Source organism: Carcharodon carcharias, chromosome 3 (genome assembly GCF_017639515.1).
Source record: "Carcharodon carcharias isolate sCarCar2 chromosome 3, sCarCar2.pri, whole genome shotgun sequence".
Taxonomy (NCBI): Eukaryota; Metazoa; Chordata; class Chondrichthyes; order Lamniformes; family Lamnidae; genus Carcharodon; species Carcharodon carcharias.
The window spans coordinates 88,049,418-88,071,963 of NC_054469.1; the positions used below are offsets into that span (position 1 = coordinate 88,049,418).

At 43.4% G+C, this 22,546-nt stretch overlaps 1 protein-coding gene across 1 annotated transcript in view; it reads left to right on the forward strand.

The window, feature by feature from the left end:
* cntnap2a (contactin associated protein 2a) overlaps positions 1 to 22,546 on the forward strand; it is a 1,656,857-nt gene that overhangs the window by 1,107,828 nt on the left and 526,483 nt on the right. The window contains exons 15-16 of the mRNA XM_041183966.1: positions 2,849 to 3,005; positions 15,501 to 15,628. Of these exons, the coding sequence (XP_041039900.1) occupies positions 2,849 to 3,005; positions 15,501 to 15,628 (285 nt within the window). The remainder of the gene's footprint in view (positions 1 to 2,848; positions 3,006 to 15,500; positions 15,629 to 22,546) is intronic.

Consider the following 22,546-nt stretch of genomic DNA (forward strand, 5'->3'; position numbering starts at 1 on the left):
CGCCAGTTGAATTGCTTCTACTCCCTTTTCTTTGTGATGGACCATTATGTGAGAGATATGACCTGCATATTAATTCAGACTGAGTAGAACAAATATTGTCAGTCAAAAAAATGTTCAGTGATGCATAATTCATCTCTGAATGAAACAACAAGCTGTAAAGTTGTATATCTATATTAAGAGCTGAATCACATGTTTTGTTCGGAACTACCAACACAACAGCAGAGGGCACTTTCAAACTCATACTTTGCATGATGTCATTGGGGAGCCATATGTTTCCCAGCATATTTTTTGAAAATTGTTTTAAAGAAATCAGTCTAACAAAACATTGGCTAGGTTTTCCCGGCCGGCGAGAGGGGGGTGGGGCGCACTCGCCAACACATAAAATGACGCGGGATGACGTCGGGTGGAACTCCCGACATCACCACCCCCCATTTCAATTTTTAGGTAGGTGAGGGCTCAGCAGAATCAGCTGTGTACCTGCCAACCTGTCAATGGCTAATTGAGGCCATTGACAAAGTCATTAAACAAATTAATGGACCTGCCCATCCAACCTTAAGGTTGGTGGGCATGAGAAAAAGCATGAAACCTCATCCACGGGCGGGATGAGGTTTCATGTAGGTTTTAAAAAATGTAATTAAAATGTATTTAAAAGTGATGGACATGTCCCAACTCATGTGACAGTGTCACATGAGGGGACATGTCAGGGAATTTTTTTTTTCTATTTTTCAGATTTTTTATTGTGGAGCCGATCTCCCTGAGGCAGCACTTAGCCTCAGGGAGATGAGTGTGCTCTTCTGTGCACATGCGCAAAAGAGCGCACTCTCGGCTCAGGGAATCCCCCCCTGTCTGCGCAGGGAGCACATAGCATTTCTTTGCAGACGTCACGCTGGGCCGGCCTTAATTGGCCCCCCCATCTAAAATGGCGGTGCGGCCCCAATTGGGGGCGCTGATCGGAGGCACGTCTTTGCTCACCCACTCCTAAGCTTCCCCCACAACAGGGGAAAATTCTGCCCATTAGCATAGCATGTAAACACATCACTCAGAAATATTTGCGAGTTCCTACTTTAATGCACCAGGTCGCTGTATTACCAGCAATAATGCTCTTCATTACTTCATGCACATAAAAACAATCAGCTTGATAACATAATGTTGAACCTGAATGTATTTATTCTTATCACGTTTGAAACAAGTGTATATGTGCGTGTGAACCTGTTCTGAATGACTAAAGATTATATATGATACATTGAATGTTTGCATCTTATCCTCTAAAGTGCTATATGGAAGCACTTACTGATGTTTTCAACCTTCAGTTTCAAATCATCCACAGTTCCCGACTGGGCCTCAGTACCGTTCTGATAACGTTATTTTCTGTGGCTTTCTCAGTTAATAGCACTCTCATCTCCAAATCAGAAGTTTACGGATACAAACCCTACAACAAGTCTATAATCCAGGCTGACACTCCAGTGCAGTATGAGGTAGTGCTGCATTGTTGGAGCTGCAGTCTTCCAGATGTGCAATTAAGCTGGGACCACATCTGCTAGCTCAGGTGGATGTAAGCAAGCTTATAGTCACAATTCTTTGTAACATACCTATCCTTCTTGTGTCCCTTTAACAACATTCTTCCCTAAATTAATAGCAGATAAAACACCTGATGTGGACCTTCATTCATTTCTGTTTATGGAATCTTGCGATGTACAAATTAATTGCCAGGTTTAATTTTATATGATATGACTGCACATCAAAAAGAAAAATCTGTTGGGTATATACTGCTTTGGGTTGGCTCAAAGATGAAATATATTTATAAATATATATTCTTTCTTTATATCTTAAAGTGTTTTGAGACATGCATTTTAGATTCTTCAAATATATTTATCCACACTATCACTATTGGGTTCTCAATTTGTAGCACTATAAAATAATGCTTGGATGCTTTATCATTTTTCAGTTGCACACATTAAAATATCCAAGTGTCCTCTGTTTTTAAATACCCAACCATTTGTTATCCTCTGTCCTGTAATGCCTTCTCTTCCTAAGACATGATGGTCTTCATTTCCCTATTACTTCCAAAACTTCCAAATCTGCATATAGAGGTGAGGATAAGTGTTTTTTTAGTGAATGAAAATCAACTCAAACGTGACTCTGTCCATGCTTTGAGAAAAGCTCATTTTAATTGTGCACTTCTTCACCTATAAGCTGACTTTCCTATTGTAACATGAAATTTCTAAACTCATAAAGTAATTTTTGAATGGTGGTATGTTTCAGCTAAACAACAACTTCTGAATTGTTCCAGCTCCTGTACATAGTTAAAGCTTCACTCCTGTGAGTTTGTGAAAGTATAGGAACAGGAGGAGGCCATTCAGCCTCTTGTTCCATCATTCAGTTAGATCTGTATCTTAACTCCATCCAACCGCCTTTCTTCTGCAACCCTTGATATCCTTGCCTATCAAAAATCTAGCAATCTCCATTTCAGAATTCCAGTTGACCTAGCCTCAACAGCTTTTTGGGAGAGAGATTTCCAAAGCATCCAAGCTCATCAATTATTACCTTGCAAACCTCCAACCAAGGAGGTTTTCTGTGTGACTCTTAAAAATTGAATTTTGGCACTCAGCCAAATACAATGTTGCATTTGTGTATTTCTATGTTACAGGACATGTAGAATGCAACACGCTTGGTTCCCTAAGAGTGTAATGTAATAACAATGGCGTCAAATTTTGGTACTAGCTTTGCAAAAACAATTATTTCTTCTGGTACTAGCTCAGTCAAAATATTCCTGGTAGGATAGTCAATAAAGGTTTCAACAATTAATTAGCAACATTTATTTAGTGTGTCTGTTTTGTTATATTTGCAGCTGGCAATCCATATACTTGGTGGATAGGAAGAGGGAATGAGAAGCATTATTATTGGGGAGGTTCCAGTCCTGGGATACAGAAATGTGCTTGTGGAATTGAGCGAAATTGTACCAATCCAAAGTATTACTGCAACTGTGATGCTGATGCCAAACAGTGGTGAGTAAATTACCATATTATCCTTTACTCTGTGGCAATAACTTGTAATTTTACTGACAGCAGAACTCACAACTCAAAACATCTGAAATTCTCCAATCTTCATGTAAAAGATATGAATTAACATCCTAAATGCACCCTTCGCCAGAGATTCTTTACAGGTTTGCCATAGGTTCTTACAAAAGAGTTTCATGGCTGAAGAAAAAATGAATATCTCAATAGTTGTTATTAACATTAATTTTCCCTTCTCAAATTTCTCCCCTTATTTCCTGAAGATAAACACACTTTGGGGTACAGAGTCACGCAGGATAGAGTTTCATGTTTGGGTACAGAGATTACAGGCTTGGGGTGGTTTTACAGACTTGGGTTGGGGTTATGAGGCCCAGACCAGGGTTACAGGCTCAGGCCAGAGTTATCAGCTCAGGACATGGTTCCTGGTTTGGGCCAGGATAATTGGTTTGGGTCAGGGTTACCAGTTTGAGTCTAGGGTACAGGCTCATGTCAGGTTACAGGTTTGGGTCAGAGCTTACTGGCTCAATTCACGGTATAGGCTCAGGTCAGAATACTAACTACTGGCTCAGGCCATAGTTATGAACTTGGGTTGGGGTTACAGACACAGGTCAGGGTTACGGACTCTGATCGGGATACAGGCTCAGATCAGGATTTCAGGCTCAGGTTGGAGTTATGGGCTTATGGGCTCACAGTGGTGTCTGCATCAAGAGTATGGGGTTGGCTCTTAGTAGGCCCCCCTTCCCAACCCCACCTGGCTGCTAGATGAATACTAATTAATTGCCAACTTAAGGGTCTTAGTTGGCAATGGGACAGGAAGGCTGTCAAAGACTCAATTGGGGTGGAGGCAGGAAGGCGGCGGGGTACGCACTCATCACACTCCCTCCTGATTAAATGCCTCCCACCACCAAATTCACCATAGGGAATGGCATTAAATTCCACCCAAATTTTCAGCCATTGAGTTTTCATCAGAACTGGAAAAAATTAAAGATGTAGCAATTTTTATGTAAATACCGGGATTGGGAAAGAAATGGGGGAGAGATCAATAGAAAAGATTTGACAAAAGGGTAGGGAATGACATGAGTAAAGGAACAAAAGCTGAGTCTATGGTAGATGGGACTATCAATTGTCACCAACAGCTGCTGTCGCCAAAAAAATTGGGGGAAGATGTTATCATCTGAAAACATTGAACTCCATGTTGAGTCTGGAAGGCTATAAACTGTGTTAATGACAGATGAAGCGCTATCCTTCAAGCTTCATTGGAACAGTTTAGAAGGCTATGGACAGAAAGGTCAGAGTGGGAATATATAGCGAGCTCAGAAATAAATTAAAAAGCAGGACCTCAAAGGTAGAAATCTCAGGATTACTCCCAGTGCCACATGCTACAGGTAGTGCAGAGGATATAGAGGAGGAGGAACTTAGAACAATCACCATCACTAGAGAAAAAGTACTGAGCAAACTATTGGGATTAAAGGGTGACAAGTCCCCAGGACCTGATGGCCTACATCCCAGGGTCTTCAAGGAAGTGGCAGCGGAGAAAGTGGATGCATTGGCTATAATATTCCAAAATTCCCTGCATTCTGGAAAGGTTCCAATGGATTGGAAAAATGCTAATATAATGCCCTTTTTCAAAAAGGGAGGGAGGCAGAAAGTAGGAAACTATAGACCAGTTAGTTTAATGTCTGCTGCTGGGAAATTGTTGGAATCCATTATTAAGGAAGTAGTAATAAGGCATTTGGAAAGTCAAAATGCAATTCATCAGAGTCAGCATGGTTTTATGAAGAGTAAATTGTGTTTGACTAATTTGCTAGAGTTCTTTGAAGATGTGACAAGCAAGGTAGATAATGGGGATCCTGTAGATGTAGTATATCTGGACTTCCAGAAGGCCTTTGTTAAGGTGCCGCACAAAAGATTAATACACAAGATAAGATCACATGGAGTTAGGGGAAATATATTAGTTTGGATAGAGGATTGGCTAACCAACAGAAAGTAGAGAGTCGGGATAAATGGGTCTTTTTCTGGACGGCAAGCTGTAACTAGTGGGGTGCCACAGGGTTCGGTCCTTGGGCCCCAACTATTTACAAACTATATTAATGACTTGGATTCAGGGATAGAAGTTAATATAGCTAAATTTGCAGATGACACCAAAATAGGGAGGAAAGTAAGTTACAATGAAGAAATAAGCAAGTTACAAATGGATGTGGACAGGTTAGGTGAATGGACCAAAATTTGGTAGATGAAGTTTAACATGGATAAGTGTGAGGTTATCAATTTTGGTCAGAAGAATAAAAAGGCGACTTATTATTTAAATGGAGAGAAACTTCAGAATGCTTCAGTGCAGAGCGATCTGAGTGTCCTCGTACATGAATCGCTGAAAGCTAGTATGCAGGTACAGCAGGTAATAAGGAAGGCAAATGGAATTTTGGCATTTATTACTAAAGGAATAGAGTATAAAAATAGGGAAATGTTGCAATTGTACAAGGCATTGGTGAGACCGCACCTGGAGTACTGTGCAGTTTTGGTCCCCTTACTTGAGAAAGGACGTAGTTGCATTGGAGGCGTTTCAAAGGAGGTTCACTAGATTGATTCCAGAGATGCGGGGCTTGTCTTATGAGGAGACATTGAGCAGTTTAGGCCTATACTCACTAGAGTTTAGAGGGATGAGAGGAAATCTAATTGAGGTACATAAGATGCTAAAGGGGATAGACAAAATAGACGTGGAGTGGATGTTTCCCCTTCTGGGGCATTCTAGAACGAGAAGCCATAGTTTTAGGATAAGAGGTAGTAGATTTAAATCAGAGATGAGGAGGAATTACTTTTCTCAAAGGATCGTGAATCTGTGGAATTCACTACCTCAGAGTGCAGTGGATGCTGGGACGCTGAATAAATTTAAGGAGGAGATCGACAGATTTTTAATTAGTAATCGGTTGAAAGGTTATGGGGGAGAGGGCGGGAAATTGGAGTTGAGGCCAAAATGAGATCAGCCATGATCGTATTGAATGGCAGGGTAGGCTCGAGGGGCTGAATTGCCTACTCCTGCTCCTAGTTCTTATGTTCTTATGCTAGCAGATCAGGAATAGGAAAATAGACCAGATAAATGCATGGCTGGAGAGATGGTGCATGAGGGAGGGATTTAGATTCCTGAGGCATTGGGTCCAACTCTGGGGAAGATGGAAGCTGTATTAGCTGGACGGCTTGCACCCCAGCAGGACCCGGACCAATATCCTCGCAGGGGTATTTGGTAGTATTATGGGGAAGGATTTAAACTAGAATGACAGGGGGATGGGAACCTGAACAGGGAGACACAAGAGAGGGAAACAAAGATAGGAATGAAAGGCTGAAAATTAGAAAGCAAAAGTGGAAGGCAGACGAAACAAGGGCTAGCAGCAAATAGGGCCATAGTACAAATAAAGATGTGTAAAAATGTTAAAAAGATAAGTCTAAAGGCACTGTATGTGAATGCACAAAGCATTCGCAATAAGGTAGATGACTTGACAGTACAAATAGATGTAAACGGGCACGATATGATTGCGATTACAGAGAAATAGCTGTTGGGTGACCAAGGCTGGGAACTGAATATCCAAGGGTACTTGATATGTAGGAAGGACAGGCAAAAATCAAAAGAAAGTGGCATGGCATTAAGGTTAAGGATGAAATCAATGCAACAGTGAGAAAGGATGTTGGCTTAGAAAATCTACATAGAGAATTAGTTTGGGTGGAGCTAAGAAGCAACAAGGGGCTGAAACATTAGTGGGAGTTGTCTGTAGGCCTCCGAACAGTAGTAGTAAGGTAGCGGATGGCATTAAACAGGAAATTAGAGGTGCATGTAACAAGGGTGCTGCAGTAACCATGGGTGACTTTAATCTACATATTGACTGGGCACAACAAATTAGCAATAATATGCTAGTGGATGAATTCCTGGACTGTGCACGGGATGGTTTTTCAGACCAGTAGATCAAGGAACCAACTAGGGAACAGGCTATCCTAGATTTGGTATTGTGCAATGAGAAGGGGTTAATTAATACTTTTGTTGTGCAGGGTCCTTTAGGGAACAGTGACCATAACATGATAGGATTCTTCATTAGGATGGAAAGTGAAATAGTCCGATTTGAAACTAGGGTCCCAAATCTAAACAAAGGAAACTACAAAGGTATGAGGCATGAGTTGGCTAAGATAGATTGAGGAACTTCATTAAAAGGCATGACGGTGGATAGACAATGGCTGATATTTAGGGAACGAATGTATGCATTGCAACAGTTATAAATTCCATTCTGGTGCAAAAACGCAACAGGTAAAGTGGCCAAACCATGGCTAACAAAAGAAATTAAGGATAGTATTAGATCCAAACAGGAGCTGTATAAAGTTGCTAGAAAAAGTAGCAAGCCTGAGGATTGGGAGCAGTTTAGAGTTCAGCTAAGAGGGACCAAGAGATTGATTAAGAGGGGAAAAATAGAGTATGAGAGGAAACTTGCAAGGAACCTAAAAACAGACTGTAAAAGCTTCTATAAGTATGTAGAAAGAAAGATAGGTAAAGTCAAATGTCGATCCCTTACAGTCCGAAACAGGAGAATTTATAATAGAAAAGAAGGAAAGAGCAGAGAAATCAAACTATTATTTTAGTTCTGTCTTCACAGAGGAAGAGACAAATAACTTCTCAGAAATACTAGGGAACCAAGGGCCTGGTGAGAAGGAGGAATTGAAGGAAATTAGTATTACTAAAAAAAGTAGCATTGGAGAAACTAATGGGGCTGAAAGCCAATAAATCCTCAGGGCCTGATAACCTACATCCCAGGTTACTAAAGGAGGTGGCCATGGAAATCATGGATGCATTGGTTGTCGTCTTTCAAAATTCTGTAGAAGGCTGTGGAGGCCAAGTCATTGAATATATTTAAGAAGGAAATAGATTCCTGTACTCTAAAGGCATCAGGGGGATGGGAGAGAGTGCGTGTATGGCGTTGAGATACAGGGTCAGCCATGATCATATTGAATGGCGCAGCAGGCTCAAAGGGCTGAATGACCTACTACTGCTCCTATTTTTTATGTTTCTATGATAGACAGAGCTAACTGATCCCACAACCAAAGAATCAGATCTAAGCTCTGCAATACTGCCCATCCAATCATGAGTTCTGCTGGATAATTAAACAAATAATTAGAGGAAGGGACTCCACAAATGTCCTCAATGATGGAGGAACCCAGCGCATCAGTGCCAAGGACAGGGCTGAAGCATTTGCAACCATCTTCAGCCAGAAGTGCTGAGTGGATGATCCACCTCGATCTCCTCCTGAGATCTCCAGCATCACAGATGCCCAACTTCAGCCAATTCACTGCACTCCACATGATATCAATAAACAGCTGAAGGCACTGGATACTGCAAAGGCCATGGGCTCTGACACCATTCCGGCAATAGTACTAAACATTTGTGCTCCAGAACTAGCTGCCCCCGAAGCCAAGCTGTTCCAATACAGAGGCAACACCGGCATCAACTTGGCAATGTGGAAAATTGTCCAGGTATGTCCCGTCCACTCACGATCATCAGCAAAATGATGGAAAGGGTCATCGATAGTGCCATCAAGTGACACTTGCTCAGCAATAACCTGACCAATTACACTCATTTTAGGTTTCGCCAGGGTCACTCAGCTCCTGACCTCATGACAGCCTTGTATCAAACATGGACAAAAGAGCTGAACTCAAGAGGTAAGGTGAGCATGACTGCCCTTAACATCAAGGCAGCATTTGACCGAGTGAGGCATCAGAGAACTCTAGCAAAACTAAAGGCAGTGGGAATCAGGGGAAAACTCTTTGCTGGTTGGAGCCATACTCAGCACAAAGGAAGATGGTTGTGGTTTTTGGAGGTCACTCATCTCAGTGCCAGGAAATCACTACAGGAGTTCCTCATGGTAGTGTCCTCAGCCCAACCATCTTCAGCTGCTTCATCAATGGCTTTGTCTCCATCATAAGGTCAGAAGTGGGGATGTTCGCTGATGATTACACAATATTCAGCACCATTCGTGATTCCTCAGATACTGAAGCAATCCATGTCCATATACAGCAAGACCCGGACAACCTACAATTTGGGCTGATAAGTAGCAAGTACCATTCGTGCCACACAAGTGCCAGCCAATGAGCATCTCCACCAAGAGAGAATCTAACCATCTCCTGTTGACTTTCATTGTCACCGCTGAATCCCCCACTATTAAATCCTGGGGGTTACCATTGACCAGAAACTGAACTGGACCAGCCTTATAAATACTGTGACTACAAGAGCAGGTCAGAGGCTAGGAATCCTGCTGCAAATTATTCACCTCCTGACTCCCCAAAACCTGTCCACCATCTACAAGGCAGAAGTCAGGAGTGTGATGAAATGCTCTCCACTTGCCTAGATTAGCTCAGTTCCAACAACACTCAAGAAGCTCGACATCATCCAGGATAAAGCAGCACACTTGATTGGCACCCATCCACCAAATTAGACATTTACTCCCTCTACCACCGACGCACGGTGGCAGCAGTATGTACCATCTACAAGATGCACTGCAGAAACTCACCAAGGCTTCTTTGACAGCCCCTTCTAAACCCATAAACTCTATCACCTCGAAGGACAAGGGCATAATTTACATAGGAACACCACCACCAACATGTTCCTGTCCAAACCATATCCCATCCTGACTTGGAAATATATCACCGTTCCTCCAGTTTCTTGGTCAAACTCCTGGAACTCCCTTCCTAACAGCACTGTGGGTGTACGTACACCACAGGAATTGCAGCGGTTCAAGAAGGCAGCTCACCACCACCTTCTCAAGGGCAATTAGTGATAGGCAACAAATACTGGCCCAGCCAGCAATGCCCACATCCTGTGAAAGAATAAAAACATAGCTATTTTTTAAAATGTCAATGTTTTCGACTGCATCTGAATATCTGATCTCCCCATTTCCATTTGCCACCACCACCCCCCCCATCCCCATCTCTAACAAGTGCAATTGAAAGAAACTCACATTTTAGAGTTACAAGCACAGCCAATTTTGAGACCAGAGACTTTTTCAGATGGAAGGCTCAATGGACGGACAGAAAAAATCAAAGACACTTTGGCCATGGAAAACTCACTTATGCCCAAAGTTTCATGATCTTTTCGGGCACAAAATTTGTTTGCTCAAGGTTATAATAGGCACAAATGACAACAAGACCAAGCCCAGGTGTTTTCTTCAAAATTTAATCTGTTGATAGTTGAATATGAGCATTATGGCCAGAATTTTACATTGGACATGCGAGGGTGGGCCCAACATACCAGACCATCAAATGATGCGCAATGACTTGCGTTCCGATGTTACCAGACGTTCTGTTCAGGCGTACATTGAGGCCAGCCAGACAGAGCGAGCTAGAGGCTTTGCCGTGATTGCTGGCTTCCCCCGGGTACAGGGTGCAATCGACTGCACACATGTGGCCATCAAGTTGCCAGCGGGTCAGCTGAGTGCCTTCGTCAACAGAAAGGGATTCCCCTCCATGAATGTGCAGATTGTGTGTGACCACAGATTCTGCAAGTCTGTGCAAGGTACCCAGGCAGCTCCCATGACGCTTACATCCAGAGACGCTCCCAGGTGCTGAGGCTCTTCAGTGCTCCAGCCCGACTGTATGGATGGCTGCTGGGTGACAAGGGCTATCCCATCAAAAGGTGGCAAGGGCTATCCCCTCAAAACGTGGCTCATGCCTCCTCTCCGCCATCCAAGAACAGAGGCCAAGCAGCGGTACAATGGGAGCCAAGCCTCCACAAGAATGGTGGTCGAAAGAACCATCAGTCTTCTCAAGATGCATTTCCAATGCCTGGACCATTCCAGGGGTGCACTCCAATACCCCCCAGGTCATGTGTCACTGATAGTGGTTGCATGCTGCGCTCTCCGCAATCTGGCGCTGGAAAGGGGGGATGCAGTGGAGGAAGAAGATGTTGACATCGTTGCTCTGGCAGTAGACAATGAGTCCAGTAGTGAGGTTGAGGATAAGCACACTCAGGTGAACGCTGAGGGGATAGACGCTGACCTGGGCAACCTCTAGCGAGGCAGGGACACATAGAAGGCTTTGATCCAATGCTTCTTCAGCTAGCCCACCAGAGATGAACCATCACCACATGCCGGGGCTGCAGGTTCCATACTCGATACCTGACAGGAACATTTGCTTGATGAACAACACTCACGATGTGCCATTTCAATAAAGTTCAATGGCAAACAAGTCACTCATAACATCATGGGTTACCTGCACCTACAGAATTAATATAGCACTCAGAGGATTGTTGAAAACAAACACATTTACTGTTGTGGAGCCTGGCATACATAAAACAAATTAAAGTAAAGGTGTTCAACATCACACCTACTTATAAAGAACCTAAAAGTGGGGCAAAAACAATAACACCAATTGTGCCTAAGGTGATTTATGTTTACATTTGCGGGTGCTACTTCTAGGCACTCCCGTCTCACTGGCACTGTCGTTGGAGACAGACTGCTCACTCTGCTGTCCTGTTGGCCTTGATGATCTTGGTGGGCGTCCTCTGGCCCGTGGAGCCTGTGATGGCCCCGCCTGGGAGGGAGCGGCCAGTGCCATGGTTGGCATCTCCCCAGTCACTGCAGCCTCATCGGATGCCACAGTCACTGGCAGAGGGGCGGAGGAGCTGCTACCCGCATGCTGAGCACCCTGAGAGAAGCCTGCAGAGACGACAAGCAGCTTGTGCGCCAATGTCAGGTTGCTTTGGACCTCCCTGCTCACCACTGATGGATGGGCACCAAACTGGGATACTGGGTGTCCAATCCATCTCCCACACTGACACTGACCACCTGAGTCATTGCCAGTGTGAGGGCTTGCAGGTCTGACCGGATCCCCAGGAACCCCTGATTGAGCTCCTGGAGGAGCCTCTCTATGAGAATCACCACTCTCTCCATGGAGGAGGCATCATGCTCGGCCATGAGGATTATTGCATTGCTCATGCTCCGCATGGACTGCTCCACAACGGAGACTGTAGCACGTATTCCCTCATGTATCTCCGCCAGATCCTCCCGCACACCCTGCTGGACTTCCATCACCTGCTGCCTCAGGGATGACTCCAGAGGCAGATCATCAGCCACCAACTGAGCATATTCCTAGTCCCCAGCAGTCCACCAACTGCCAAGCGCCCGGGGCACTCGCTGCCTCCGCCTGCACCTCGAGTGTGAAGTGGCCTCACCACTGTGCCCCGAGATGCCAGCTGAAGATCTAAATCCCACCGAGGTGCTGGTATCTGCGTTGTTGCCTGCCTGGCTGAGAGGGTGTGATGCTAGTGCGTTTATATCCTTTGCTCTCTGCGGTGAGCGGCGGTCCTTCAGGTTCTTGTTATGGTGACCCTGAAAGGAAGATCAAGGAAATGTCATTAGCTGAAATCGTTACACTGCCACTGTGCATGCCTGGAACCCGGATCAGGGTGTCCTCGTCTTTCCATTATCAATGGGGATCCCATGTTCAAGGCTCACATCAATATAGAGACAACAGTGGTTTGGTTGCTATGACAGACATTGTGACTTCAGTGCACTGCACTCTTACCTCCCTGCAGCACCCCAACCTCACCGCTGCTGGTTGACCTAGGTGCATGGTGCCTCTCCAGCTCCAGCGCCTCCTGCTCGTATCTAGACAGGATTAGAAGGTGGGGCGCTCCTCTGCAAGTCCACAGCCTCTCAGCATTATTGTGTTCTGTCTTCTTCTGAAAGGAGAGAGGAGCATTGATTAGTCCACCCTGGACCATTGCAGCCTGGCCAACCCGACCTGAGGAAAATTTTGCAGGGCTCAGCCGATTCATGACCCTGGAGCCACAAGACATTCATTCCAAGCAGCCAGAGATCACCCCCTTGCCCAGATGCTGCCTCATTGACATTTGCCACTCACACTGTAACAACTCTGAGGTCCGGGGTAGGAGGGGACCGCTTCTATCTGCTGTGCTAAGTGACCCATGCCAACATGGTACTTACCCTCTCCGATCACAGGAGGTCATTGAAGCGCTTGCAACACTGGACCCCTGTGCGCATCACCACATCATGGGAGCTGACCCTGGATGCCACCTCCTTCCAGGCATTTTTAGTGAGGTGGGGGGGGGGGGGGGGGGGCCTCCTCCTCCCGTCCCTTGGGACAAGGATATCCTAGCATGTTGCCATTTCCTCCAGGAGGGCAGTGAGACGCTGATCTGAAAACCTTGGAGCCAACGGCCCTGCCCACCTGCCCTGTTCAGCAATGACATTCTGCATCATAATGGTACTGTAAAGTCAATGGCAGCCTTCGCTTGGCTGCCGGATCGCCATTGGACCCAACGGACATTGAGTTCCCGCCCCCGCCCGCCCTTCCTTTCAGACAATGCCAGAGATGTGCATTTCGCTGGGTGGGCCTTAACTGGCCCGCCCATGTAAAATGGTGGTGCGGACCCAGTCACGGGTAGTGGTCAGGTTCCCGACCCCGCCCCCTCAACCTGCTCCCTCCGAACCCGCCCGACACGGGAAAAATTCAGGCCTATTAGTTTAAGCAGTTCATTATCTAAAACGGGAAATCAGTCCTTTTGGAAAACAAACAAAATATGGAAAGCAACTTTTGAATGGAGAAAGGTTGTAGTTCAATATCCTGATATAACAATTGTGTTTAGCTGTCTCTGATGACTGACAGCCAATACTGTGCATTTCAGTATCTGCTTTGCTTTTGTTGATTCAGTGATACATTACTGACCAAATGCTTCTTGTGAACTTATTGCGTACCCCCATTGTTGCAGTAAGTGAAGTATGGGTGAATCACTGCATTCCATCCTGTGTCCTTCAGTGATATTTGAATTCACTACAACTGCACAGCTATTAAAGCATGCAATTTATCAATAATAGCAAATGAGAGTTTAAAATATATAGGTTGGAATTTTCTGGCCCCCTTTGGTATTGGGCGTCAAGGTGGGGGAGGATGCACCAATATCGGGAAATGGTCAAAGATGGGTTTCACGCCGGTGTGCAAGAACAGTGGGATTATCTAATGGTGTCCGCCATGGCGAAATGGGAATCCCGCTGGAGGCTGGCATGAACCGGATTTGTATCCCAGTAATGGGATGCAAAGAAAGATCTGACAGGAATCATCACCCATGCCAGACTTACCATTACACCAGTGGGAAGATGCGAGCCCAGAACACGTCTGGACAAGTGTGATGTGCAGATGTTGGGATTTCCCATTTAGGGCCTTGCTCAGATCGCAAACATCCGAGGAGCAGAAGATGTAGAGCCCTAGAGCTACTGGACCCTCGAGGAACATGTGTATCACATGCCTGGTAGATTCTAATGGACATGGCTTCACCAGGAAGCAGCTCATGGAAGGTGGAAGGCGGAAGGCCTCCATTGATGTCTGCTTCAGAACATCGCAGTCTTGGCCATGGACTGCAAAGGATGATCAGTGAGGGGGGGAGAGGAGGAAGGTCCAGTTGAATGGGAGAGGAAGTTGTCTGAAGGGAGGGAGTTCAGAGGGGAGAAGGTGTCCAGGGGGAAGTGGGAGTGAAGTTGGAGAAGGGAGTAATTCTTGTCCACTTAAAGCCCTCAACTTGCCTTCATTATATGTTGGACATTGGCAGGCAGACAAGAGTGAGAGCTCAGATTTTTTAACAAATTTGTTGAAAAGGTGGGAAGGGAGGCAAGTACATCATTTTAGGGGGTGCCCTGTGCAAATTAGAGGCATTGCCCCCGCACCCAAGACGTTAGCCCCCCCCTCAGCACCATAAATACTGTACTCAGTATTTATGTAAACTTTTAACCAGAATTATCTCAGTGAACAAATCCTAGATTGGTGTTTTCATTTGGGAACTGTATACTTGTTGCATCCACTTGCACCAGAAGCATAAATATGCCAGATGCATATTTAGATTGAATGCAGGGGATGTACAAGTGTAATCATCTGTTCTCTTTCTTAGCCTTTTGGCTAGTATGCATTGGAGTGCTGAAAATGTTTTACTAGTATAGTTCCAGATCCTCTAAAGTATTTCACTATCACATTGGAGGTCCATCTCCTTGGCTGTATCCTGTATTTTTTTTCTCCTCACCCTCTGTGTAAATGAGCAAGAAAAGTGTTGACATGGTCAGACCGCTGTACATAAATTAGGGAAATTGTGATCCTAGAGAAAGCGACAGGATGCTGCAATCTATTGTGTAGCATTCCAGCTGAATGGTCAGAGCAAGTTGGCCAATTTGAAAAGGACTGGAAAAACATTTTGACAAATGTTTTAGTGGGAGAAAATAAAAACCAAGCATACATAACTTTCATTATAATGATATCACAGACAACTTCCAAGGCAATTTTAGCAATTTCATTCTATGTATGGAAACAAATACAAAATGTTTACCAAGACCCCTGTCCTTTTAGGTTGTTCATATCCAAAAATATGCAACTGGCACTGCTAAAAGTTCAAGTCTACATAAGTGGACATTTTCAGGCTTAACAATCTATCTTTCTTTTTGTCAATTTTTTTTTCAGGAGGAAGGATACTGGACTTCTCGCATATAAAAATCATCTTCCTGTAAGCCAGGTATTAGTTGGAGACACTAGCCGCTCAGGATCTGAAGCAAAGCTTGCAGTCGGTCCACTACGTTGCCAAGGAGACAGTAAGTAATTTTCATTCTCTGTCACACAAGTTGTCATTTGAACTTTACACAGACTGAGGGAAATATATTGGCGTTTGAAGCAAGGGTATGATTCCAAACCTGTGGAAATGGAATTATTTGCACACTGCTTAATGAAGCAGAGAAATAATTTACTTTTCATTTTTAGCTTAAGAGATCCTTTTTCTAAAGAAAAATGATACAATGCTGCACGAGAATTTTATGAAGAATACTTCACAGCAACCGGTGACAAATAATTTTAAATTTTCACTTTTGAGCATTATTCATGTATAACTTTGATCATGGCCTATACAGCAAAACTGTAAAAGCCAATAATCTTATATTCATACTAAAGCTGTGATTCAATGTAAATGTGATAATAGTTGTGGCCCGGACAGATGAATTTTATGCCTCTTTTAGGAAAGTTCCAATCTGGTAGCTCATCACATTAGGAGACAGGTAATTAAAAATGCACACTGCGCATTATTGTGAGAGGGAGAGGGAAAATTCAGACACCAAGGAGCAAACGGAAGAAGGTTGAGGGGAGCTAACCAAAGGTGAGTTCAAAAAGCAATGCTTTGAGGAGATTTTTGACAATAGGAAGAATTAAAGCTAAATTAAAGGATTGGGAAGATAAGTCCAAAGAGAAAGGCCATGATAATTAATGGTGTGAGGGGGTTTGAGGGGGAAGACACACGTGGAAGATCAGAGGATGCAAGCTAAGATATGGGGTGGGAGGAGATTACAGACTTTGATTGGAATGATACATGGATGGATTTGGAGGTAAGGATGAGTATCTTGAAATAAATAAAAATAAAGCCTGCTTTTATCTAATCTTTGCCACACCATGATTACTAGAGCATCATGATTCAAAACATTAGAAAACAGTGAAAGATGACAAGGACTGGGCTGATAAGTGAATATGATTTAGTATTGAATAGGATATGGAGGCGATGGCATAGTGGTATCATTGCTGGACTAGTATTCCAGAGACCCAGTGTAATGCTCTGGAGACTTGAGTTTGAATCCTGCCATAGCAGATGGTAGGATTTGAATTCGATAAAAATCTGGAATTTAAAGTCTGATAATGACTATAAAGCCATTGTCGATTGGTTGTAAAAACCCCATCTGGTTCACTAATGCCCTGTAGGGAAGGAGATCTGCTGTCCTTACCTGGTCTGGCCTACATGTGACTCCAGACCCACAGCAATGTGGTTGACTCCTAAATGCCCTCTGAACAAGGGCAATAAATGCTGGCCTAGCCAGTGATGCCCACACCCAATTGATTAAAAAAAAAAGCTGCAGAATTCTGGATAAAGTGGAGCTTGTGCAGGATGAATCTTAGGAAGTTGACAACACTTGATCTATGAGATTGACTGGATTAGTCTTTATTAACTTGAGGAATTTTCAAAAGTGTTTTTTTTCCTTAGTGACCCTTGGTTTTTCCTCTTTCTTTTGCTCCTTACCGGAGTTTACATGTCAACCTGGGTGGGGTAAAGAATGTCTAATCATGTGGCTCCTACAATCATGATGTGGAACAGGTCTGATGAACCAGCTGGATTCCTCCCATTTATCAATTTTGTATGTTCATGAATAGAGCTTAGAGCTTACTGAGATGTGGGTAGAAGTGACGTAGAAATGGAGGTATAATTCAGTGGTGCTGCAGCTCACCAATCACATTGTAATGAAGGCTCAGAACCAAACTCAGTCAGGTCAAGTGCTGACTCCTCAGGGGCCAGGCCCACCACCCGAGCAACTGTGTGCAACAATCGAATTGACTCCAGTCATACTAATATGCTATTTTACAAGGACCAGTTTACGAAATGGCATTATTCCAATGTGCTATTTTCTTAAATAATGTGCAATTTGGATTGATAAAAATCAAATTGGTTCAATTTGGACTAATTGTTTTTCATTGTATTTAATCCCAGTGAAATAAAAATTGCAGCCCACCTGCAGCTATAAATAACGCAAATTACCCAAATTAAATCCACATCTAACAACTCACAAATCTCCTAAAAGGTCACCATACAGTTCACATTGCCTCAAGACTATGCTGGAGCCTGTGTTGCTACCAAACAGCAATTTAGCTATATAGAAAATTCTAATCCAGGTGCTTGAATGTCAGAATTTGAAGCTCTTATTTGATGAATTCCATGGGGACCACTTACAGAAGGAATCATCCCTTGTGTGCTGCTCTCCTATGTGCCAATATGTTGCCATTGTCTCTTTATACGCACTGAAATGTCAGCACCATTGGCGTTTCAGAGCGAATAATTGGATCATGTTCAAGTAAAAAATTGTTTTCTTCAAGCCATGGTTTGATATTGTCCTTATAAAATTTAACAAAGAGGGAACATTATAATAAAATGGAGCCATGAGAATAAAATGTACTAAAACCATTCTTAATAATCTGAGATCTTGCAGAATTCACATGCACAATCACACACGTAACTAGATACTAGACTGACTCATTTAATCTCCTATGAGATCCCCTATTATTAAATATTCTTATACGGCATCACACATGGAGAAATAGGGACAGCTAAGAAGATTTCTTGCCGAGCTCTGTGCATGATGGATTTGCAGATTCTGGAGAAGATACTTCTAAAGGATTCTTCGGCATAACCTTAGGTTAACTACAGAAGCTTAAAAACTTGAATAGGCAATCTTAACAATCTAAGAGAATTAACGGTTCTATTAAACTTGGGATAATTAATCTTGCATTTTTTCCAGTCATAAGCAAATATTTCTATGCTCCTTGCTCTGCTGGATCTGAGCTAATGGTTTTGTTTTCAAAGTTGAGAAGCATTAATTATCTATGAAGACTTTCTTGATCTTTCCTCATGACCCAGAAACATTGTGCATTTAATAGCATGCTTATTTATAATTTATTACAATTTTAATGAACCAACCATCAGTTAAACCATTTAACTGAATTTAAAATAGAATTAATAATAAAAGACGATTCATGTTGAAAGGTCGGGCATGAATTTTTGCTTAATGCGTAAGTTTTCACTGAGAAACCTAGGTAAAGGCCAAAGAATCATAGTGCAAAGCCATAGGTTAAAGCCAAATAAGTCTTCAGTTCTGTGAAGTCATGATATTATGGGGGTAATTTAAATTGAACTCTCTGGGGTGGAAAATGGACATTGTCATGCGGAGCAAAATCAAACAGGTGTGAAAGGGGTAGCCAAACTGACCCAATCAGCTTCTCACCAAACAGACTAGGTTAACATTACCTCATAACTATAATACTCACAAATAAGCACTTTTACATAATTGGTATTTTGGAAGGAAAAGCCTACAGATTCAATACAGATCATGCTTGCCAGTTATTAGATATAACTCATTTCACTCATGAATTCAATTACAATTGCCAACTCATTGCTCTAAGATGATATGTGTCACGATTAAAGTGGTATAAGCGTTGTATACCATGCAGGAGTTAAGTTGAAGAGAAAGGCAGTTGCTGGAGCAGTATTAACTATGAGCTTTGTACATGTTGCTAGGGACTATGACAGGAAGGAAAAGACATGTCAAATCTAATTATGGATAAGATAAAGATTCATGAGAAATTGGTGGCAGAAGACCTTAGATCATATATACGCTTTATTCTGAAATTAATTCCAATCAAAATAACCCAGATAGTGGAGGAGAGCAATTACACCTTTGGCCTGAATTTTCCCTCATCGGGCGTGTGCAGTTGGCAGGCCCGGGAGCAGTCAGGAAACGGGCCCCTGACTGCGGTCAGCCTCTGACTGCACTTTCACACTGGTTGGCCAATTAACAGCCAGCCAGCATGAAACGTGTACTGAAAAGCTCAGTGCTGCCAGGGTGGAGGCGGGAAGAGGGCAGTTGATGATGTCACTGCGGGTACAGGTGAGCACAGCGAGAAAGCTCCCTGAAGGCAGACAGCTGCCTCAGGGAGCTGCAGACCTGCAAATAATAAAATAAAGCACAAAAAATGCAAAAAATTTCCGTATACAGAACAATCAAGCACCTGAAAGCATACCTTATTAAAATGCTAATCTCAGGTATTTCTTTTTATTTTTATTTCCTAATGGAGATTTCGTCCCACCCTTGGTTGGGGTTTCATCAAAAATTTAAAGGCCACCAGGCCAATTCACCTGTCCACCAACCCTAAGATTGGATGGGCCATGAAATATTGCTGACAATTGCACCGTTAATGGGCTTAATTGCCCTCTTAATTGTAAGTGGACGCATGCGACAGTTGGAAGTGAGTGCATGAAGTCATCAGGATGCTCGCCCGACATCATCTTGCGTGATTTTACACCCGTTCAGGTCGGGCACGTGCCCAACCTATGAAACATAAAATTCTGCCCCATTAGGCTGAAGCATTTGCTACATGCTTCAGCCAGAAGTGCCAAGTGGATGATCCATCTCGGCCTTCTCCAGAGGTCCCAGCATCACAGATGCCAGTCTTTAGCCAATTCAATTCACTCCATGTGATAAGAAACGGCTGAAGGCATTAGATACTGCAAAGGCTACGGGCCTGACAATATTCCGGCAATAGTACTGAAGGCTTGTGCTCCAGAACTTTCCGCACCCCTAGCCAAGCTGTTCCAGTACAGTTACAACACTGGCATCTACCCAGCTATGTGGAAAATTGCCCAGGTTTGTCCTGTACACAAAAAGCAAGATAAATCTAACCCAGCCAATTACCGCCCCATCAGTCTATTCTCAATTATCAGTAAAGTAATGGAAGGGGTCATCAACAGTGCTATCAAGCAGCACTTGCTTAGCAATAACCTGCTCACTGACGCCCAGTTTGGGTTCTGCCAGTGCCACTCAGCTCTGGACCTCATTACAGCCTTGGTTCAAACATGGACAAAAGAGCTGAATTCCTGAGTTGAGATGAGAGTGACTGCCCTTGATATCAAGCCCGCATTTGACCAAGTGTGGCATCAAGGAGCCCTATTCAAAACTGGAGTCAATGGGAATCTGGGGGAAAACTCTCCACTGGTTGGAGTCATACCTAGCATAAAGGAAGATGATTATGGTTGTTGGAGGTCAGTCATCTCAGCTCCAGGACACCACTGCAAGTGTTCTTCAGGGTGGTGTCCTCGGCCCAACCATCTTCAGCTGCTTCACTACTGACAGGTGCAAAGAATGACCTGTCTGAATCACACAGTGCCTTGGGTGTGGCAAGATTGGTCATTTAAAACAGTATGTGGTTCAAGAAAGCCAGTGCTTACAAAACAGAAGGAGAAATCTGCTACAGGAAACTCCATCCAAAAGATACTGCAACCAGACAACCAGGTAATCACCTACCTAGGAGAAATAAAAGAAAATAAAGTTAATACTGGAGTGTTAACATTAAAGTCAATAGACATCATGCTGAATTCAAATTGGATACAGGAGCTGAAGTCTCAGTTTTATGTGACACAGTTCAATGGCTGCAAAAAATTACTCTGCAACCGTCATCAATTCAACTCCAATTTCCAGGGAGAATCAAGATAAATGTTAAAGGTCAGCTTGATGCAACCATAAAGTACAAAGATAAGAAAATCTCTGAGACACTATGGGCAGAATTTCGCCCCTGCTGGGCGGGCTCAGCGGGGGCGGGCAGAGGCAGTCAGAAAGCTGACCACCGCCGGCAATTGGGGCTGGACTGCGATTTCACACTGGTGGGCCCATTAAGGCTCACCCAGCATGAAACGTGAGCAGCATCGCAGTGCTGCCTCAGGGAGATGAACAGTTTTCAAAATAAAAAATAAAGATGTTAAAAATATTATAAAACATGTCATCTCATGTGACTCTGTCACATGTGCAGGGACATGTTATTAAATAAATTTTAAAATTTTAATTTTATTTTTATTTGCTGTTGGAAATCTCATCCCGCCCATGGATAAGGTTTCCAAAAAATGCAAAGGCCGCTTGGCCAACCAAAAGAAAAATTTCTTCAAAGTACCTTTTTAATGGTCTTAATGGGCCTTTAAGGGCCTTTTAATTGTCAGCGGGTGCGCTGCCAACACCAGTTCACGCACGCCGACCAAAATAGCACGCGATTGCACGATGACATCGGGACAGTCACCTGACGTCATTGCGCAGCATTTTACGTTCGGTTGGGTTGGGCGTGTGCCTACCCGCCGAGCTAAAAATTGAGCCCTATATGTTTTTCAAAACCAGGAATACTCTTTGTTCAGCTGAAAAGCCTACACAGATCTGAACCTAATCCTTAAAATTGGTGAAGTCAACAAACAAGAACAAGACCAACAAATTTAGAAGAGAATTTCTGAAACTCTTCAGAGGCTTGGAAAATTGAAAACTGTGTACCACGTCACACTCAAGGCAGTTGCAAAACCCATTTGCCTACTTATACCCAAGATCTCACACCCACTTCTGAAATGATTCGACAGGAACAAACCAATGTCTGCCGAAATAATCCAACACTAACAGAGATAAGGCAAACAACTGTCTGTCTCCTTCACCAATCAGATTGAAAGATTATGAAGCAAACAGCATAAGATCGAAGAAGGAAGTCTAAATTAGTGTGGATGAATTCAATGTATAATCAGGTGCTGCAAGGGAAATGAAGAGAAGGAAAGAAAGATTGGATTGATAGAGAACAGGGACAGAACCAGGTTTTAATTTGAAATTTAATGTTTTTTAAACCTCCAGCAGCAATTAAAGCCTGAAGAAATTGGACTGCACACTTTTAATAGTTAATTTTCAATGTCAGCAGGTTGGTTGGTACTTGTCAGTAAAGGTAGTTGAAATAGTATGAGTACTTCCAGCAATATCTGTTTTTATTTCAGATTTCCACCATCTGCAGTGCTCTGCTTTTGTCCTTAAGGCTGTAAAGGACAAGATTTAACTTTGTTTGGCGAGTTTAGTTTGTAACTCAGAAAGCAACTCCCGTTTTTAACTGTGCATCTGTTCTTCACCTGAAATTGT